Source organism: Apus apus, chromosome 4 (assembly GCF_020740795.1).
Source record: "Apus apus isolate bApuApu2 chromosome 4, bApuApu2.pri.cur, whole genome shotgun sequence".
NCBI classification, from domain to species: Eukaryota; Metazoa; Chordata; class Aves; order Apodiformes; family Apodidae; genus Apus; species Apus apus.
The window spans coordinates 3,010,481-3,032,683 of NC_067285.1; the positions used below are offsets into that span (position 1 = coordinate 3,010,481).

Genomic DNA, 22,203 nt, shown 5'->3' on the forward strand with positions numbered 1-22,203 from the left:
AATGGAAAAGTTTATTCAAGAGGGAGTTAAAGGAAAGACTTTACCAGTTTGGCTCTGTTATTATTATTCTGATTGCCTTGGATGTTAGTCAAGACCAAGGCACACCTTTTCTTATCACCTTAATTAACTATAAGAAGTTCCCCACCATACTGTGAATTTAATAAGGATTAAGATTTAGTGATAATATTAGTACAAGATCTAAGGAAGGCACTTTTCATGCAGTGCTTTTGTACCTGAATTTCATAAGACATCTTGTTTTTTTAAATTATTTCTTAGACATCCTCCTGTTGTCATAAAATGCTAAGCAGCCATTGCTGTTTGTTTTGTTTTGTTTTTTAATTTTAGACCCTAGTTTTTGTTCACACCTTTCTTTTCCTTCTCTCTAATCCACATCTTTGTGGGAATCCCCAGCCCTTACGGGCAGAAAGCCACTGGTGGCATTTCTTTTGGCAGGGAAGAGCTGCTGTGCAGAAGGGAAGGCTGCCTGCATGTGCACTGTATGTAAGAAATTTCCTGGGGCTTAATTCTCCATTCTTGAAGGTTACTGTACTTACTCTTGGAAGCCAGTATCCACAAATAGCTAGCTTGGTAGTTAGGAGTAAATGGAGTGTGAATACTCCAGGCAACTCTTCTTCCTTTTGTTCAGACCCATATTCTGAGCTGTTGAAGGGAGGAATGTGTCTCTCAGACAGCTCCTCTGCTCAGTCTCGTCTCTGCTGTTTTATTCCGCTGCCTCGCAGCCCGTTTCCACCACCCTGACTGCTCTGTCTGTAGTTCTGGAGACCATTGCCCAGCCATAGCAAATAGCCTCTCCTGGGGACACCACAGTGGTCTGAGCAGTCTGACAGTCTCAGCAAAGAGGCTGTTTGGCTTCACAACACACACGTTTGTTGCACAGACCGTTTCTTGATAGGAAGGCAAATCATCTCCTACTGGGATGCTGCCTTGGATGAGCAAAAACTCTCTCCTTTCCACTTTCTTTTCTTCTCCTCTTTGCTTTCTGCTAGCCAGTAAAATATTTTAATTTGAAAGATGATTTAGAGATAATCTGTTTTCCATTCAAGTTCTTTCTGTGGCTTAACTCCCCTCTTTTTTCTTTTTTTTTTCCCTTCTGTCCTTCTAGTATCTTGGCTGCCTTTGTGAAAAGACTTCCTCCTCTGTTTCTCTGCAGTTACTTCATGCTACCTGCTGCTTTCTTCATCTTCTCCTACCATGCTGCTGGTTTCTGCCTCCTCCCACAACACTCTTTGATGCCTATGATCCCATTAATCTGTCCCAATGCATTTTTCCCTCTATATGTCATAAAACACTTGCAGAAACACAGTGTAACTGCAGGTGTGGGATCAGTCAGGGAATGAAGGAACAGATCACTCCATATGCATGAGTTCCAAATGAGTGTGTGCACAGAATTGAGTCTGTCCAGGTTGCTGAGGGAATTTGCACCAAAACTGTTCTCATCTGAGAAAAGAGCTAAGTTTTGATAAAAGATAAGGCAAATATTTGCAGTGTGTGCAAAACAAGGAGAAAAAAAGAAGTTGTACCAGAGAGAAGAGGGAGAGCTTGGATGCTAGCTTAGAATTTGGGAGTTCTGTGTGCATTTCCCTACTTTGACTGCATTTTCTGTATGGTGGTGAAATCGCTTAGGATGGGGTTCATCTCCATGAATTTCACTAGAAAAAAGGGCTTTCTTCCTTTCTGTGCTGATCTTCAGGGATTCCCCCACTAGAGGATCCCCTGAGAAGTTGTCTCTTCTCCCTGTATGGGTACGTGTGGAAAGGAACACTGGATGCTGTACATTAATACCTCTGATTTCCTCAGAAATCGAGGATCATCATGAGCCGCCCAGATCACTAAAATGTGTTGGAGACCATAATTTTGTGGCTAAGGGTATTTCTCATCTATTGGGAATGGAATAAGGATTGGAAAAGTGAACAGGAAACCTCGTGCCCCACACTGCAGGATCTGATTTTAATTAACGACGGTGAGATAAGGAATTATCTAACATAATGTGCCAACTCACCCTTTCCCATGGACTGGATCAAAGGAGAAAAACACTTCCAGTCTTCCCTCTCTCCTTAACCAAGTCATTGGAAAGAAGAGTTTAGAGAGGGACAACTGCTGAGAATGAGTCAGCAGAGAAAAAAATTATGTGGCTGCTTTTAAAGAAGTGTTTGTCAGGAAACACCAGTTGACATTTATTAAATGTCTCATTTCCACAATATAGAATGGGACAATCCCTGCCTGGTTTGTTTGGGTTTATGGTTAGGTCTGAAACCAGTCGGGCTTTTTTTCTTTATGCCTCCCAGATCTCTCTGTTACCTCCTTTCAGAGCTTTTTAATAGCTATTGATCTCTTCCATCTACATAAGTCTCTAGGTCTCTGCTCAGGCTGTGACTAGGACTGTTGATAGGCAATTTATGCTCAGGATTAAAAAGGAATAGCAGAGTCATGCTGTGTGCATGGCCCAGGGGGTTCCTGCCTACCAAGGACTACTACCAACTGGTTTGTAGGGACATGGAAGAGTTCCCATCCACTCCTCCTTTCACCACCCCTTGCTCATCCTGGTGCCCTTTCCATGCTGTCCCTAATTCTTTGGAGTTTGTTTCCTGATTTATTCATTTCTTTACTGTTCCACTTTTTTTTCCCTTCAAAACTCTGCTTAAAATGCCCCTTAGGATATGGTCACTTCTGTGTGCTGATTTGCCCACGCAGTTTTCTGGGGTTCCTTCTCATCTAAACAATTATGGAGGAAAGCACATCTGGCATAAATCAGACCTTTTAGCTGCTGGTTCTTGCTCTGGCTTTGCACAGAGGTAGAACAGGGCACCTGAAGTGTTGGAGATAGGTGGTGCTTTTGAGGCAGCCACTCGAGCACAGAGAAGTCAAAACCCTGATCCTGAAACCACTTTAGCTTTCGTCAGAGCCACTGTTGGATCCTTAACTGTCATTTTGACCAGGTTTAGCCAATCTGAAATGTTCCTCTCAACAGAATAAGACACAAGACAAAGACACATAGCTACCTTCTTGTCAGAGATCTCTTGACTTCTTCCATGCTGCCCATCAGAGTGTGTGTGTATAAATATATATATATGTATTATGTAGACTGGCAGTTTATTTTTATGAGGAGTATCCTCTGTGATTGGAACAGGCTGCCCAGGGCAGGGGGGGAGTCCCCATCCCTGGGGGGAATTCAAAGCCGTGTAGCTGTGGTGCTGAGGGACATGGGGCAGTGGTGGCCTTGGCAGGGTTGGGGTAATGGTTGGACTTGAGGATCTTTAAGGTCTTTTCCAACCAAAAACAGTTCTATGACCATCTCAGTACCATTTTCCTGCAGTACAGCTGAATGGCTGTCATGGCCCAATCTGTGTCTGTTACAACTTTTTAAATGTACAACTTGAAGTGATTTTGCAGGAGATAAAAAATTATGAGAAGTAGAGGGCTGAGGGGAAAAATTTCCCATGAATTTGGAGTTGTTTTTCTCATTTTTCACAGGAACACAAATGCTGTTGGGAGGCAAGAAGCAGCAATGCCCCATGGACAGGAGCAGTGCATCAGCCTCTGGCTCTCTTCCAGATGCAGCTTCCAGAAAGGCAATTGCTGGTACTGATGGCTCATCAAGAGATCCCTCCAAAGGCACCTCCACATCCAAAGAGATCCAAGTACAGGGCATCCTGAAACCAAAAATATCTGTCTCCAGCAACATGTGCAATATCAAAGCTTCATCGGGGATCCCCTCGAAAGAAAAGGTCCACAGGCAAAACCAGCTCCTAAAAAGTAAGGTACAAATCCTACTGTGGTTATTCAGAATATGGTTTCAATAATAAGATGAGATCAGTCTAAAAGGAAAAAAAAAAAAAAAAGAGTGAAATAATGGAAAGTCAGTCAATTTTTGTCCAGCTTTAAGTGCTGAGTATGAGTCATCTGGTGAGAGATCAGTCATCTAATCTGACTGTATACATTGCTATGGTTAATAGAAAACAAGATTAAAATGAGATGGCCTTACGTTGGAAGCAGATTCCAGAAAATCTTTGAAAAATATTAAAATTGCAGAGTCAAGCAGTCCCAGTTCAAGCAATAAACACCAGAAGTGAGGTTATTTTTGCAACCTAGTTTCGATCCCTTTCTTTCATTTCTGCAGTCTTTTATTTTTTGTCCCTGGCATCACAGCCTGAACTATGTGGTGCACAGGTAGAGCATGAAACACTTCATTGGGAGAGAGCAGAGTGAAGAAAAAAAAATAACAATTGATAATCAAAAAGGTTTCAGCATATCAAACATAATTTCTTCTAGTTCAACACCTGTTTGGGTGTCTGAAGTCCAACACTTACTCAAATGGAGGAGAGAGAAGCAGCTGTATCCATGCAGAAGTTATTTTTGCAGAAGGCAACTGAGATACTAAAGATGGATTTGGCTTTACTATCAATAGGTTTGGGAGAAATTCAACCCAAGAATGAAAATGCTATGGTGGTCTTATAAATTTTCCCTTAGTGTTTTTGTTTTTTTCTTGCAGATTTTTTTGTAAGCAGATAAGCAAAACATTTTATTTATTGAAGATGAAGCTACAGAACAAAACACCCATTTGGGTGAGAGGAGCTTTCGTTCTTGCTTTCAGTGCCTGAAGTTAAATCATGCCATTTCATTAACTGGGAGTGACTTCGTTTTACAGAGGTGAAGCATCCACAGAGATCTATCAAAGATAAAGTTAATTGACACCTCTGGAAACCTGGCTTATCGAGGAGTTTCATTTCATGTTCACAGATTTCAAGTCTTTTGTTGTGTGTGATTTTTTTTTTTCCAAAAATGTTAACAAGAACAGTATTGAGGAAAGAGAGTTCAGGATTTTATAAGGCAAATGTGCCCAACACAGATCATTGTAATATTTTTTTTTTTTTAAGTGCAATATAATATGTACAATATGTCATACAGAGGAAAATATTTTAAGCTTATTGTAACCAAAAATTGAAATAAAACAGTAATGGGCTTTATTCCCAGATATTTAGTTCTAGAAATCCAATTGTTTGGCAAGGAAGAAGAACTCCAGTGTGATTTTTCAAAATAGTTCATCTGGAGCTCTTCTGAAGTTCCTTTGTTACTTGGGATTAGTCCTGTCCTCTAAATGAGAATCTTGTCAACTCTGATTTTTGAGCATTTAGCCTCTTTTGGTCCTAAATAATGCAGAGAATATCTGTCACAGAGTGCTAAAGCATAATTCTAAGTGTAGACAGTATTTTGTTCTCAATGAAGGACTTCGTGAATGGACAGCTTTCAGAATATGTTAGAATGCATATTAATATTTTGTTTGTCTTTTTTTTTCTCATGGACTCCTTCTGATATATATAAATAGAACACAAGACAAAAGCAAGAGCAGTGTTTGTGAAAGCCTCAGTATGGTCAAAGTGGAGTGATATGTCACTAAGAGCCACAAGAATGTTATTTCCTACAATATGTGCAGTAAATGGAAATGAAACATGGAATGGTTTGGGTTGGAAGGGACCTTAAAGATCACCCAGTTCCAACCCCCCTGCATAGGCAGGGACACCTCCCACCAGCCCAGGTTGCTCCAAGCCCCATCCAACCTGCCCTTCAACACTGCCAGGGATGGGGCAGCCACAGCTTCCCTGGGCAACATGTTCCAGCATCTCACCACCAGCAAATGGAGCTAAGCATCTACATGGCTTAATTATTCTTTGGTGTGATGTCTGACTACATGTGAAAGATACTCTGGGTGTCACAGGGCAGTGAGTAGCACCTATGATTAGATTTGATCTAGTCTGCTTAATGAGGCCTATTAATAATACCTTGGCATTTTTATTTCAGAAATTGTCCTCTGTGTCTAATGAGGTGGAGAACCCAATAAAAAGTTAACCATGCACTCTTAATGAACTTTCAAATCTCTCCAAGGTGGTTATGAATTCTGTGGTTCAGGTGACAAAATAAAGGAGCACAAGGAGGAGGCCGAGCAGGAGGGAGCCAGCAGGGTGACACTGTCCACCACTGGCCTGCCAGATGGTTCTTGGGAGCAAAACAACACGTTCACCTGGCCAGAAACCAGCTCCCAGCCTGAGCAGGAGCCACCAGCCCCATGGACACTGCGGGTAGGACAGTAATTTGTTGGTATTGTTAAGAGGGAGATGGACTGATTGATTGATATTTTTTTTTTCCCCTTTTTTATTTTCATTTCTTTTTGTTCCTTTTCTTTTTCCTTTCCCCTGGCCCCCTTCTTTTTATCCTCCCCCTTCTTTTTAATCTGCCCCCTCCATTTCTTTATACCCCCCTTTCACTAGTTTTCCCCCTTTTCCCAGTTTTCCCCCCTCTCTTCCTTTTTTTCCTTTTTTTTTTTTCCTTTCTCCTGTTGTGGATGGTGTCTGCTTCCTGGGAAGTGGCTGAGGGCAGAATTTCACATTTCCTTAATTTTTCTCCTTTCCATTGAAGTTTGGTAAGTTGCACAAGCTGCTTGGCTGCCAGGCTGTAAAAGTTTCCCATTCTAAGCCCCCACCTGGAATGGTGAAAGTCTGGGGATGTTCCTATTTTCAAAAAAACCCTTTTGAAACTGCACCTTGAAACTACCAGTTTCCCAGATGTGCACAGCATCCAGCACCATGAGTGGTCCAGCACCACAAGTGGCTGCTGTAGGGATGGATATGACCCCAGGTTGACATCAAGCCCCAGCAGGACTTCCCTGCCTTCTCCTCCAACAAGTGGTGCAGACCAATCACCTCCATTTCTTTCATCCTAAGACATTCCTTAAATGTTGAAGCAGCCTTTGACTGGAAAGTGTTTCCTTTCTGGATGGATAGATCTGCATGACAGTCTAAATAAACAGGGAAGTTTGTGAACTGTCAGTGACAAGCAGCTTCAGCAATGGGGTGAGACAAGGAAACAGGCAAACACCGAAAACTGGAATTTGGATAAGTTATCCAGAAGGCTTTGAATTACATCTTTCTGTATGTTTTCTGAAAGTCAAAGTATTCTTGTTTCAGAAATTCTCCTTTGTCTGATCTGGTAATTTCACATCAAGGCAGCCTTCTAACAGGAAAAACAAGCAGAAGCAGCAAGAAGGCAGCTTGCTGTTTGGGGCAGACAAGCAATCATTTTCACTGATCATTTCCTACTGACAAGTTGGATGCACAGCACTTTTTTTCTTTCTTTCTTTTAAAAGGAAGTGGTTCCTTTGTTTTTAGGAAGCACTAGAAACCCTTAAGCCTGAGTTCATCTCTCGCTCCCGAGAGAGGCTGAAGAGACTGGAGCAGATGGTGCAGCTGAGGAAGGCCCAGCAGAGCGATGGTCCCACCAGCCACCCGGGAGCCCCTGGTCGCAAGCTCTCCTCAACATCCACTTGGAGCAAGAAAAGGCAGTACACCATTCCTCACCCTCTCAGTGGTAAGTTGAGTTGTGGCCAGCAGCAGGTCTGTAGGTCTCGACTTTGTGAAAGAACACGAGCCCTGCTGCTCCTGTTTCACCCCACCAAGCACTCCAGCCTCCAGCCTGATGCTCAAAGCAGAAAGTCTCTGGAGCACAGAGACGGTTTAGTGAGGATGGGATGTTTTGTGTGGTCTGTGGCAGGAGAAGGAGACTTTGAGGAACCTGGTCTGGGGGGAGGTGTCCCTGCCCATGGCAGAGGAGTTAGAACTGGATGAGCTTTTAGGTCCCTTCCAACCCAAACCGTCTGATCATTCCTTGAGGACTTCTTGTAATTGTCACGTGCAGTCATGTTCCTCAGCATGATTCGAGTGCCTGCTAGTTGTAGAGGTGAGAGCAATAAATGACATTTCCTGCCTTGCACAGCTCACAGAGAGCCTGGTTTGGAGAGAGCACTGAGAGGTGGGATTTGAGAGTAGGAGTCTCAATCTGGTCTTAGCAGCTTCAGGTCTGGACTTGCCACTTGACTCCTGACACCCTCAGCAACAAGCTGGCAATGCAGGAGCACCCAGCAGCTGCATGCAAGACTGCTGAATCAATGCAGCTAAACCCTGTGATTCCCTATTTCAGGTTGCTAAGGTTGTTTTATTACCCTGCTGGCAAACAGACTCAATATCCAGCAGGTAAAATTGGTTCTCTCTGAGAAGCTCCCTCCCAGCTCCCACCCGATAGCACCTCTGTAAATATTACCTAGGAGCAAGATGTTAAACAAATTATTTTGGTTTTGTTAATTGCCATCTGGCTGTTACTTAATTCAGCTCTCTAAAGGAAAAGATTTATTTGATTGATTTGCATTCCCTTTTATATGTTGGTTTTAAACCTGTGGCTGTTGAAGCAACATTATTCTACTGCAAAGTAAATCAACTGAAAACATCAAAGAGCTAAATGGGTCACTTGGAGGATGCAGGGAAGAAAATCTTGGATGTCCTCAGCACTGGGAAGCACATGTGTGGGTTTGGCTCCCTGGGGAATGGGGTTGGGTGCAGGAAAGCTGGGAGCAGCCCCCATTGCTTGGCTCAGGGTGTACTTTGCATTAGAGAGAACCAGTTTCTGTCCCTACATCTGTGGTGGTATGGCAGAGCCTACCCTACATAGAGTCATAGAATCATTAAGGTTGGAAGGGACCTTAAAGATCATCAAGTTCCAACCCCCCTGACGTGAGCAGGGAATCCCACCAATAGATCAGGTTGTACAGAACCTCATCCAACCTGGCCTTAAAAACCTCCAGGGATGGAGGTTTGCACAAATCCAGGTAGATGACAACAGTTGCTCTGCCACCATCTCTGATGTCTTGTTGCAGAAGGCCACCAGGTTGGTCAGGCATGACTTGCCCTTAGTGAAGCCGTGTTGGCTGTCACCAATCACCTCTTTATTTTCCATGTGCCTTAGCAGACTTTCCAGGAGGACCTGCTCCACCACCTTGCCAGGCACAGAAGGCACATCACACACAGAAGGGGTTTTCACAGTAAAAGTTCAATAAACATAAGTAAACAAAGCCCAAAACAGGAATGGTGTTTGAAAGAGTCGATAATTAATTTGCTGCTTCAATTAACCAAGTAAATTTCCTTCACTGTCTCAGGGCCTGGGGTGCTGGGGACCCTGTGTCAGCACCAGTGAGCCCTCCCAGCAGGCAGGGCCACAGGGCAGGGGTTTGTCATGTATCTTAGAAGATGTGGCCAATCCCTCCCCCTTTGTTTGATCATCTTGGAAAATCCCCCGAACCATTTTGTAAATACTTTACAAAACAAAAATGTGAGAGGTTAAACCTATTTCTCCGGAAATTATAAGTAAAGATTAATCTTTATGCTTATTTAATGAGTGATAAAATCATAATATTGAAATATATTCATTAATTATTGAAGTAAATTACTCCTTCCCTCTTTTAGTGGTCGGTCATTAAAGATAAATTTGTCTAAAGAGAATCTTTAGTTTCCATAATTTATCTGCCCTCATGTAGCCACATGTAATTTTCTGTTTGTGAGAGTTTAATATTTTTATAATGACAGAAGTGTCACATGGCTGCTATGGGAGCATAACTGCAATTAAGTTTGGAAACCCTAGATCCCTGATAAAGCCCGACGGTGGAGGCTGCAGCTCAGAGGACTGTGTAGGGGTGTACTGAACATATTTAATTTGCTATGAGTCCTGACAATTGGCACTTGAGGACTTCTCCTGGCTCTTTTGCAAAAGGATTAGTGTGATTAATGAGTCCCAGAGTGGGGGATCTTTGTTTCCTACAGATGCTTCCAAGCTTTTCTAGTTGCAGCCCCTCCTGCAGAAGAGACAAGGGTTTCCCCCTTGTGCTCACCAAGGCCCTGGATGCTTATACTTTCCTGATGTCTCTGCTGGTCACATCCCTGTCCTGAGATGTCACAGCCTTCTCCTTCCCTTCTGCCAGCCCCTGAAGCTGGAAGGAACAGAAGTTATAATTTATTGTCATCATTATTCTGTATTCTCTGGACAAGAGCCATTTTAGCCTCTAAAATCTACTTTTAAAGCAAGAAAGGAGAGTCGTGTTCTGGAAAACAGAAATAAGATGAAGGGCAATGCAGCTGTGGCCCAGGTAGGGATGCAAGAACAGATTCATTTACTGCAATGGGAAGTGGACATTCAAAATCCCAATGATTTAGGGATTTCATTTCCCATTATAACCTGGTGTGAGGGAGGCTGGGGCCCAAGGAACAAATCAAATCAGATTAAATTATTGGTTCAGACTTTTAGGTAGAGCACAAAATGTCCAAAAAGGGAAAAAGGTCATCCTACAGTGTGTCTGCGTGTCCAAACACAGAAGGTCCTGAATGCCACCTCCATCTCTGGCTGCACCTGGTTGATGTGTTTGTTGTGGTCTAGGAACAGGTGACTGTGACCCCAAAGCTGGGGACAGGGGCTGGTGGCTGAGGTTCCATCTTGTTTTTTCATACCCTTTGCTTTCCAGGGTATGGCCCAGCTGCCTGGGTGCCCTGGGCAGCAGCAGAGGGCCCAGACCTGCCCTACATCCTCCCTGTGGTGCCATCTACATTCCTGTGGACACTTGGCAGCCTGTGTCAGCTTCAGTCACTTACAGGCCCAAACAGATGTTAGACCTCAGCCATCATTAGAAACCAAGAGAACTGGTTCTCCTGCTCTCTCCTTGGTAGTCTTAGAAAACCTCTGCCAAGGGCAGCCCCCCAGCAGGGTCCTTGGTCTTGGGAAACTGCTCTTCTAGAGCCACACACATGGAAACAGCGTTTGCAGCTGAGAACCCAGGAGGGTAAAATGATGGCCTGGAAACTTGCTTAAGTCTACAGCATTTCATTGATGGCACCTTTAGGCTTCAGGGCATGATCTGTGGTTGCTTTTTCCAGTCTGAGAGTTTCTTCCTTTCTCTTTTCTCTTTGGGATTTGTGGAGGTTATTGTTGCTCTGAGGTTCACAAGGCTCATTGCCAGCACACCCTCATACACTTCCCAATGTCTTCTTTGTAAGAGCAGGTCAGCTGGTGAGTTTAATTTGCACTGACCCTGATTCACTGACCCCAGGGATGGATCAGAAGCACGTTTGTGGCCAGGGAGGAGCAGAGTGTCCCTGTGCAGCCCCAAGGTGCTGGCAGAGCAGGTCTCTGCAGCAGCTTTGCCACAAGCTCTGCCAATAACATCCATTACCTGATTAGTTTTCCACCACCTGAGGACCTTCCCTGGCCCATTTCCCCACATGCACATCCATGTCAGGCTGGGAAGGTGGCACAACAGAGGGGGAAGGAGAAGTGGGACTGTCCCCTTGGGCTGCACTCTGCTTTTATGCAGGTGTAAATGGGGTCAAACTGCAACCTGAGATGTTCCCCTCTGCCCTTGACAAGTGGCCTGCAATTATACCTTTCTGAACTAAGCCTGTTCCCTCTGCAGAGCTCTGGACCTGAAGCTGTTCTTTCAATAAAATTATTTTCACCCAGAAAAAAAGAGCAATGACCTTCAGACATTTTTCTCCACCTGAGATTATCCTATCAGACTGAAGTGCCTTTATTGATAATATGAAGTTATTAGCTAGCCCAGTTTTCCAATGTTTTGACAGTGTTGTTACAACTGTAGTTTCATGGAGGAGAGTGAAATAATTGGCATCCAGCATAATCTCCATATAAATGCCAACATCTGTGCAGTTTCCATTTACCTTCTCATCCTCAGGAAAAAAAACCAACAACCCAACAAACAAACCAAACAACCAAACAAGTTGTGGTTTAATGGCAATTTGTGAGCAGGATTTTCCGAAGTGCTGAAAGTAACCTTGGAAAAATGAAAATGTTTATCCAGCAGAAGATCTGATCATCAGAAGAGCACTTTGAAGGCAGAGAACCTGCACCTCTCAGGCCAGCCTTTGTGCTAGGTATTGTGTACTGCTGAATTTTGAGAGTGCTAATTAGTCCAAGATAGACTGCTCTGCTGTTGACTATGTCGAGCAAATTAGAGATCCCACGGTGACAAACTGAATAGAAACAATGTTCAAATAACCAGATTGAAATCTCAAAAACCATTAAGTAATTACTTCAGTGACAGGACTACCAGATGTTTATAGGATTTTAAATCTGCATGATGAACAGCCTTGTGATCTTCACGTACACAAGCACTTTCAGGGGTTTAAAAAAATTTTGCAGGCACATATGGTTTTTTCATACCTTCCCTTTTCCTTTCCTTTGAGAGGACAGTGGTTCACTGGAAATGGCAATAGAAGCTGAGTGTTTCCATTCCACCCCTGCCGTGGTGCCTGCTGGGTTTCTCTGGATTTGTATCCAAATTCTGTATCTTTAGTAATACTTTGGAAACAAGCTCATACCTCCTCAGTCCTGTTTCTAAACCTTTCCAAGAAAGCTTTATTGTAACTGCAGAAGCCTGGAGGGTGAGGGTTGCTCTTTGTTTGTGTTTTCAAGGGGTTGGCTTCTTGAGAAACTGTGCCAGGGAGGTTTTTATTTGGCCTGTAGACAGAGGAGAAGATGGCCATCAGAATTTTGAATGAGAGTGCAGCCAGCAAATCCTGCAGCTGCTAATGTGCATCCTCGTGGTCTTCAGATGCCATTGGTTGTTGGTGAGATGTTTGCAGCTACCAGCCCATCTCTGTTCATGTGTTACTTCAGTTGTGCCATTTCCCAGGCACACAAAGATGCAACTGCAGTCAGGTAACTGAAATAGGAAGAGGCATGACCTGGTTTTATGATATTCTTATTCATCATATTAATTAGAGCAGTGCCTACTTGGCCAAGGTCATTGCAAGTCCTTGTCAGTAGGTGACATCGTCCCTCCCAGCCTGATGCTCAGACTCGCTGTTATGACAAAGGAGGAAGTGATGTGGTGAGTGGGGTTGACCAACATTTCCCCTCTGTGCCTTTGTGAAGGGGAGAGAGCCCTTCTCTGTGCGAGGCAGGTGGCAACATATTGGAAAATCTTCAAATAAGAAGAGTTTGCTGGGTGGGCGATGACAGCGTTGAAACAATGTGCCCTGTAATGGGTGACTCAGGAAGTTCAGTCAGTTGGCTGGGGGATAATTTTATGGGAATCTTGAAGCAGCCAAATAGAAAGCTGGATTTTTCATTGTGGACTTTTTAATTCAGGAGTAAAAAGCCTGATTTCACCCATGATGAGAAACTGAAGCTAATGAAGTCGGGATTAAGAAGCAGGTGCAAATTCTACTGAAGTTTAATTTAAACTTTTGGTGAATTTACCAAGGTCTGTCATACCTTCCTCATTAATTGGTGTATTTTGAAAGAAACGTTATGCTTTTCATCACTACATGCTCTAATCAAACAAGAATGATTTAGGAAAGCCCAGTGAGCTAATTAAAGTGTTTTTTCTGGATTAAAACCATGAATGTTCAAATACCTGACTGAAATTTCCTGCATCATGCCCAAAATCAGGTTAGTATAAAAATGTTTCCATAAACCTGTAAACGTCAAAGCTTTTTTGAGAGATCCTAGTGATATTTTCAGTTGTTAAGACTGAAATATCAAAGAGGATCAGAAATCTCTCTGTAGGACAGGCTTGAACAGCTGGGAAGCCCATGAAGCACCTTCCTGTGGGTCCTCTTGGGTGAAGGATCATTTTGAGCTTCAACTTTTCTCTTGAGACTAGCAGGAAGCCCAGGTAGTTGTTCCAACAAACCTTTAATTAAAGGGTTATTGATTACACATTTATAAATAATACCCAAACCTCATCTGTTGACTGCAGCTGAAGTAATTAATTGCATGAATTCATTGACATACAATGTGCAAAAGTTTGGGCAGTACCCCTGGGTGTAGGCACTGGTTTCTATTCTCTGGACAAACTCCCAGTAAAGTGCTGTGGGTATGCTAAGCTGGATGTCACCTTGCCCTTTGTCTTAGATTCAAAGCTAATTTATTTCTTAGGGGACTGTTGATCTTAAAAGGCAGTGTTTAAAAAAATCTTTTGTCCCTTAGGACTTCTCTGGGCCAGTGGCCTTCTAGTGAATTATGTTTTCAGTTCAGTAGAAAAGCAGTTTTAAATGGAGAACCACCACTGTTTCTGCCTTGCTTTTCAGGGACTGGCAACACACCCTTAAAGGCACATTTTAATTCCTAAGAAGTTCATGTTAGGAGAAAATGCATGTATATCCTGATGGACAGAGATTAGCCTTTGATAGATTTTGCCACTCTTTTTAAGTGTTTTGGTGATTTACTGGTACATAGGAAGTCAGGGGATGGTTCCAAGACGATAATTTTCTCTCTTCTCTGTCTAAACATTGACTAACTTGCCCAGCAGGAAAGTTACTCATCCTGTCTGAGGTGCAGTTTAGCATTAGCTAAAATATATTGCCTTGATGACCCCTTTACCTTCAACTGAAGTGGCTTTGGCTTCGTGCTCCCCCTCTGGAGATGCCAAACCACTGTCACACACAGTATGGTAAATGCCAGAAGCTCAGTAGTTTCACGAGGTTTGAATAAAACCCCAGTGAAGTATTTCATGCCTTTCTGTCTATACTGGTTTTTTACCTGTGGCTGCACCACAGGAAATGCTGAGTGTCTTCTTTGAGAGCCCTTCTTTTCCAGCCTTCAAATAGTTTTCCCCAAAAGTAACACCAGGCTATGAAATTTTCTAAGGAACTTTGATAAAGTGCCGTGTAGAAGACTATCAGCCTGGGGTAGTGTCCACCTTATGCCCCACTTTGATCTTCATTTGGTGGCAAAAAATGTGAATTCAGGCCTTCATAACATGTTTGGCAGGTTACTACAGCTCTGACTGTGCTGCTCTTCCCCTTTGAGATAAGATTTCTCCTCAGTATTGGATATTCACAACTATTTAAATGCACATACGATTTTTATTTTCTCCTTTATACCAATTTTTATTTATTTTTGTCAGTTAATTTTAAAATTCTAGTCCTGATATCTGTCAAGGATTAGCTTTATTTCTGCTTGATGTTTGCACATGGGTTTTTTAATCCTACATGGCAACCTGAGAGTGAGCTGAGAGCTACAATAGGAAAATTTAGCCACCTTCTGATGCCAGGCTGCTTCACAAAGGGTGTTTTTATAACCAAGGTGGATTTATTTTTTCCTTGGAAGATTTTCCCCCAGGTCTCTTTTTAATCCTTCCCTTCAAAGCCACCAGCACAGTCACATCCTCAGCTCCAGGCAGAATTGCAGGCAGTGATGGGTTTGATGTCTTTCAAGACCATTTCTGTGCCATCAGGAGTATTCTGGAGGAATGGTTGTAAGCCCCAGCACCCACACAGCTCTGGGCCTCAAACACAGGGGCCAGCATGTCTTAGTGTCTCTTAGGAAAAATATAGATTAGCTTGACAGGCTGTTTACAAGACAGGTCACAGGCCTGCAGATCCCTGGCTGGGTTTTTTATCCCTGGCATGTCCTGGTGGCTGCAGAGGTCTGGAAATGTTGATGTGTCATTCACAGCTTTTCTTCAGGAGAAAAAGGGAGGATCCATAAAACAATGAGTGTTGTTTCAGAAATCCCACATCTGAGGATTCCTGAAAGACACGTTCATAAATCTGAGTGGATGTTACAGTGCATGGGAAATTGTGCCCAGGGAAATAGTGGAGTCACCATCCCTGAAGATGTTAAAAAAATATATAGACCTGGTACTTCAGGACATGATTTAGCTGGCACAGTGGTGCTGAATTGATGATCTCAGAGATCTTTTCCAACCTTAATTATTGTATGATTCTGTGGAAAACTTGGGCTTACCATCTATGCTGTCAGAGCATTTCACACCTTGTGGGAGGTTCACCTTAGCTCACTGTGTGAGAGCTCGGTGCAGGTGTCTGCTGGGGTGTTATTTCCAATGCCCTGATATGCTCCTCTGGGTTTAAGGACAGGAGAACATGGGAGGAACTGGCTGTGACATCAGGGATCTCCTAGTGAGGGCCATACTACCACACAGAAAATAAGGCTGACTGATTTTGCTGTCCACCATGAAGCGCCTCCTGGTCTTGTTTCAGCTTTGCAGGTGGTGATGGCTTTATACAATTCCAGACTGTTCCTGTGCCATTCTCCAGGTTTGAGGACATTCCTTGCAATCTTGAACAGCCAGAATGAGGTGTACCACCTTGGGCAGCAAGAGGCTATGCTGAGACTGCTCTGGAGTGTGCTGGATCCCAGAAAATCAATGACCTTGGACCCTAAACCTTGGCCAGGACCATATGAGTCATGGGCAATCTGCTCCCTTATGGGAGAAGGGTTGTAACGCTCTTTAAGGTCCCTTCCAACCCAAACCATTCTGTGATTCTTTTATAGACCTGAGCTGAGTAGCTCAGGTTACAACTATCCACATCACCTGTGAGCATCAGGGTGGCAACTCATGCACTGCAGGGATGTTCCCTCCCCTCATCTGGATGGGTCCTGCCATATGGAGAGGAGACCCTGCCCTGTCTCCTCACTTCTGCCTTCATTCTCCTGGTGTAAATCTAAATAACATAGCTGTGCAGCAGCAGTCCTCTCCTCTGCCTGAGGCACGTGGTTAGACACAGTCTCCTTCCTCACCAATCAGTTCTGGTTACATATTTACTGGCTTCCCACCTTGTACAAGCAAGGTACTCTCTTCCCTTTCAGAAACCATCTTTGCAAGGAAGGGGTTAAAATTACCTATTCCTGAGACTCACTAACTGCTAAGATTGGCAATTATTTTCCTGCATCCAGGGAAATGTTGTTTGGAATTACTGCAAGTATCTTCATATTTGATCAGGAAAGAGTAATACAATTTTCCTCCTCCTTATGCTCAACATAATTATTTGCAGCCCTGCAAAACAGGTGTAAATGGAATCAGATACGATTGTACCAGGTTCCCAGCACACCTCAGCTGAGGGTGCAGCCAGTTGTGTTGGTGCAGTTGCCTGCACATGGGAAAAAACAGAATCAGAGAATGGTTTGGGTTGGAAGAGACCTCTAAAGGTCATCTAGTCCAACAAACATGTTGCTTGGTACAGCAGAAATCTTTGTTGGTTCTGGATCTGAGTAAAGGGTGTTCACAGCTGCATTCGACAGTGACAAAAGTTATATGTGCTTAAAATAAATACATTCTGCAATGAAACTGAGTCTTATCCATCATTCCCTTTCCATAGAGTGGCTTCAGGAACTGATTCGGCCCCAGATGAAGTTGTTAAATAGTTTTCCAATGACCTCTGGAGGTCTGGAGCTTTTAGATTTTTTATTTTGCCATCAGAAATTTTATCAGAAAAACCGTATCATGACTACATGAAACATGACATTGACCATTTCAGTAGACACAGATTCCTTCAATATTGACTTTATTTTCCCTCCACTAGATAACCTCTTCAAACCAAAGGAAAGATTCATTCCAGAGAAGGAGATGCATATGAGATCAAAAAGGTACAAATCGCTGTGGTTTAGAGCTTGGTGCCTCTCGTTGCCATCTCATGGCTGGAGCAGTGTGTTTCCACGTTGTCCTCATGGTTGGTCTCCCATGCAGCTTGCCACACTTTTGTGCAGTGCTCCAATTTTTCCTGCCCTGTAGCAGTTTGATACATTTGGGTCACCCCTGCCCTTGCAGCATCCTTTTTCTAGCAGTTGCAGATGGCTTGAGGGTACCCACGGTGGGAAAACCTAGTCCTTGAGAGGTATCTCATGCTGGACCTTCAAAAATGTAAGTAGTACAGTGATTTTGAGCATTGTTTTGTTGGGTTTTTTCCATCCTGATGATGGCACGTAGCGTGGAAATGACAGCAAACTGTTAGACATGTGGTGTCTGACATTTATCTGCATTGCTCTTCACACCATCCTTTGCTGCACGTGGCCCCATGCAGAATTCACCTCATTTTTGAGAGTGCTCAAGATGTGCCCCATTTCTCTTCTCCAAAAGGCAATCTCTAGCCAAACCAGTACCCCAGTGCTTCAGTACCTCAATATTGCTAAATTTTATGGGGAAAAATCAGAAGAAATAGATGTTGTATGCATGCAAAGAACAGGAGTGCTGCGAAGGAAAGTCTGACTTTCTTTTCAAATCTAGGGGAATTTTCTAATTTATTTCAATAGAAAAAGATCAGACCAGAAGTCACCTTCTTTGAAGGCAACTCGTGTTATTTTTAAAATGGACGGATTAAGTTCTCCTTGGAAAAAAGAGTTTCTAATTGAAGTGAAAAAATGTTAATAGGCTACAGTCTTTAATGATGGTTTTCTTATATTTTAGAAGAATATTTGAAAATAATTGCTTGGTATTAATTTTGTGACATAAATATAAAACCAAAACAAAAGTCTACAGGCCAGATTCTGGTTTGAATTATGTTGCTATAAATTGAAACCGACTCCACTGAGCTCATTAGAAGCTACTCCAGAGTTACCCTGCTGCATTTGAGATAACCTGATCCCATCCCTTTCTTTCTCTCTTTGCCCAAAATTAAGTCTTTTTCAACAAGTCAGATTTTATATAAAACTATTATTCTTAATAAGTGATAATTCCTGCGCTATAAATCTCATTCAAGTACTTGAAGATGCCCATTAATGACAAGTATGACATTGAAGCAGATGTTTCCTGTAGGAAAACCAAATTATTTGGGAGTTCCAGGGATGATGTGTGAAGTTAACTTCCTAAACTCATTCCAGGATTTATGACAATTTACCTGAAGTGAAAAAGAAACAGGCAGAAAAACAGAAGCGGATCATCATCCAGAGTAACCGGCTGCGTGTGGAGATGTTTAAAAAGGTAAGGAAGGGCAGTGGGTGCCACGGGGTTTTGTGACCCTTGGATTGGGTCATAGAATCATAGAATGGTTTGGGCTGGAAGGGACCTTAAAGATCATCTAGATCCAACCCCCCTGCCATGGGCAGGGACACCTCTCACCAGACCAGGTTGCTCCAAGCCCCATCCAACCTGCCCTTCAACACTGCCAGGGATGGGGCAGCCACAGCTTCTCTGGGCAACCTGTTCCAGCATCTCACTACCCTCACAAAAAAGAACTTTTTCCTCATGTCCCCAACCTGAATGTCCCGTCTTTAAGCTTTAAAACCATTGCCCCTTGTCCTCTCACTATACACCCGTGTAAAAAACCCTACCCCAGCTTTCTTGTAGGGTCCCTAGTGGCAGCACTGGCATGGGCAGCCTGTGCAAGCCCTGAGAGCAAAGGATGGTTCTTAAGGCTTGTCCTCAGGCTTAGACACTTGTAAACTTCTTACGTTTGAGGATTAAGAATGCTCATACCCTCTCATCTACAGTATCACTGCAGATTCCCACAGTTATATCCACCTCCTGCATTTTAATGGTATCTTAAAAGCTCTTTTGCATTGTTTTGTTTTCCTAGCAATTACTGGACCAGCTCCTTCAAAGAAGCACAGAGTGACAAAGGAATCTCTTGTCCATCATCTTCGTTGAATCCTGAATGCCTTTGACTGCTAGATAAGCCATAAAATGTCCTTTTCTCTCAATTACCTGGAGGTACTTTTCTTATCTGTGGCTCTTTTTATAGAAAAATAGATCATTTGTATTTCAATTGAAATTTTCAGGCAACTTTCAAGTAAGCAAAACCAGTCTAAAAGGGAACACAGCTGGTTCAGGGCATCACCTTTTTGTCAGTTTACCCAGAGGAAATACTTTTAAGAATTTTTAATACAAATACTGAATCACAGTGGTATTATTTATCTTAGTCTTTTAAAAAGTATGTCTCTGTAGCAATAGAACTGGTTTTATAAGATCTGGAAAACTTATTTCTCTGCAGTATTCTATTAACTGATTTCCTGTGAGTTAAATCCTTGAAGTAAAGAAAAATGAATATTGTTATTTGTTATGTTTAGAAACTAGCTGAAATAGCATTACCACATAATCATAGCAGCAGCAGTTTCACATTAATACTTAACATACCAAAAGGGACCCATATTTTAGCTCTCTGAAGAACTCTATTCCTGTTTATATAGTGAATCTACGTAGCAAACTTACCTGTTAAAGAGCAACATTTAAAAATTGGGTTATAACAATTGCTTTTCATGTTTTTCATTGTAATGTATATTTACTCCACTTCTGTGAGCATTAAGTATTTATAGAAATGGTATATTAAGAAGTGGTGCCAAGAAGTATGTTTGCATCAAAACTGCAGAACTAAAACCATCTGTAGTGTTTCCTCCAAAAATATTTAAATCTTTATTTGTACATTTTGGAAGTAAAAAAAAAAAACCCACACAACTACAGCTTACAAACCAATGGAGCTTATTTATGGAATAAAATATGAATATCATATTGATCCAACTACTATGTTTTTATTTGGTACTGTTAACTACACCACAATTACTGAAAGTACTTGAGAAGTCATGCCTTTTGTGTGCCACAAATCCTATGGTTAAAAATATTGCCCATAAAAATCATTGCAAGTGTGAACCTCTGCTGCACAAACCCTCAGTTGAGTGGGTTTGAATGAAGCTGGAATTTGGCCTTTCATATCAATGCTTTATTTATCCAATCTAGCCTGAGATGTAAGGTCGGGTTTTTTTGGAAGGGAGCTGTCTGGGAGCTGGGCTTTGGCCACTGAGATAGCCTCCAGCTGTGGGGCCAGGGCTGGACACAAGGAACCTCCTTATATTTTGTGCTCTGACAAGCTCTGTTAGGTTACTTTGCCTCTTTGTGTTTCAGCTTCCTGATTTGCAGAGCAGGATTAACAATTAATTTTTGCTCGTAGAGAAGACAGAGATTTCTTGAACAACTATCTTGCATTCCAGATAGATATCTTTCAAAACTTGTCAATTAATTCAATACATTCTGAGGAGACACGTCAGATAGTGCTGATTTTGAGGAAGAAGCTGCCAAGGTTCTTCCTCCCAGAAACAACTTTTTAACCAAGCAAGTGGTGCTGTACCTGGAACCAAAGACAGGGCTGCACTAAAACAGCTCCAAGTAGAACTTGTAAAAGGGACAGCAAGAAGGAGCATCCTCCAGGCTTCTCAGCTGAGCTGTGTGGTTGCTCTGCTCTCCTGTGGCTTCACTGATCCTTCTTGCTGCTCTTCAGGAAAAACACGTGGCCTCCCTCAAGCAGGAGGGCCTTTCTCTCTCTGGTGGACTTCAGGGTCTTCACCACAGAGTGACTAAATTACAGCCATAAACACCCCCCCACACATGGTCTCCTAGACTGGATCTGAAGGATTATCTTTCAAGCTTTTATCCAGTTACAACTCGCTACAACACCTGGAGACATTTCCCACAGAAGTCGGTGCCCAAACGCCCTTTGATTTCAGGAGGAACCAAGCATTTCCCCCAGTGGTTCCTCACTCCCTGGCTTCTTGACTTCAGAGAAATGCAGCTTTGGTTCACCGAGTTTGTGCCCCTCAGGAGCATGATTTCCTGCACACATCCCCAGAGCAATACTAAGTGTTTAAGCCTGCTTTACTGTACACATTTAACCCTGCCTGTAGTCTCACCCTAGAACCACAGCAAGACATTTTGGTGTGGAGACACGTGGTATCCTATAACCATGGAGCACACAGCAAGGTGATCTCAGCCAGGGGTCAGGAATGTCCCCTGCTGTGGGCCTGACACCCAGAGCCACCAGGAGAAGAGAACCCCAACACTTTTCCTACTTCCCTGGCAGACTGGAAGAGCCAGAGTCTCCCTCGTTGGGAGTGAAAGAGTATTTTACATGGAAATCAGACATTTGTCCTGCTGGATGCCCAGGAACCACAAGGAGGTGGCTTCATCTAACTGCCATAATACATCCCTCCTCCATGCCCATGCAATTTTATGTAAATGCATGTAGGTACATATGCATTTTTTACATGCTTCTCACTGGCTGGCTGGGAATATCGAACCAGGAGGAGCTGATCCTCCTTAGAAACCACAACACCCAAGTCCTTGTGAGGAAATGAACCACAAGAACAAATGGGATAAATGACACAGGCTTGATGTGACATGTTTCTGTTGGTTTCTACCCCCATCAACGTCCTTGCCAGGGCGGGACACTTCTCAGCTGACCTGCTTCCCTCTCATTTCTGCTGATGATCCTTGGAGATGGGGTACAACACCAGCCTGCTGCATGCTCACCTCCCCTGGCTCATGGGGAACTCCACCTTCTCGCCAACTTGAAGCACTACTCACAAAATCTTTGGGGTTTGTAGAAGAATTATTTCCAAATTGTTTTATTCCCTCTAAATGCAATTTTCCAAATCTGCAGGGTGAATACGTGGCAATTTGAGGTGGAAACTCTCTTGTGTAAATACGTTTGGGACTGTATCTAGTGAGCAAACTGTATAATGCAAATCACTGTCTGGGAATGTTTTGTGTGAGGTGAAACCTTTGCTTCAGAATACCAAAAATTATCTCTGTTGCAAACCTAATTTCTCTTTCTGGGCCTCAGAAAAGAA

At 43.0% G+C, this 22,203-nt stretch overlaps 1 protein-coding gene across 5 annotated transcripts in view; it reads left to right on the forward strand.

Moving 5' to 3' along the window:
* Positions 1-20,096, forward strand: part of C4H10orf90 (chromosome 4 C10orf90 homolog) — a 68,145-nt gene extending 48,049 nt beyond the window's left edge. For 3 of the 5 annotated variants that reach the window (XM_051619453.1, XM_051619452.1, XM_051619454.1), the window contains 6 exons: positions 3,493-3,774; positions 5,902-6,095; positions 7,182-7,380; positions 17,175-17,238; positions 18,469-18,568; positions 19,164-20,096. In XM_051619453.1, the coding sequence (XP_051475413.1) occupies positions 3,493-3,774; positions 5,902-6,095; positions 7,182-7,380; positions 17,175-17,238; positions 18,469-18,568; positions 19,164-19,202 (878 nt within the window). In that variant the 3' untranslated portion in view covers positions 19,203-20,096. The remainder of the gene's footprint in view (positions 1-3,492; positions 3,775-5,901; positions 6,096-7,181; positions 7,381-17,174; positions 17,239-18,468; positions 18,569-19,163) is intronic. The other 2 variants (XM_051619456.1, XM_051619457.1) reach the window with 2 other exon arrangements.
* Positions 20,097-22,203: the final 2,107 nt, after the last annotated feature.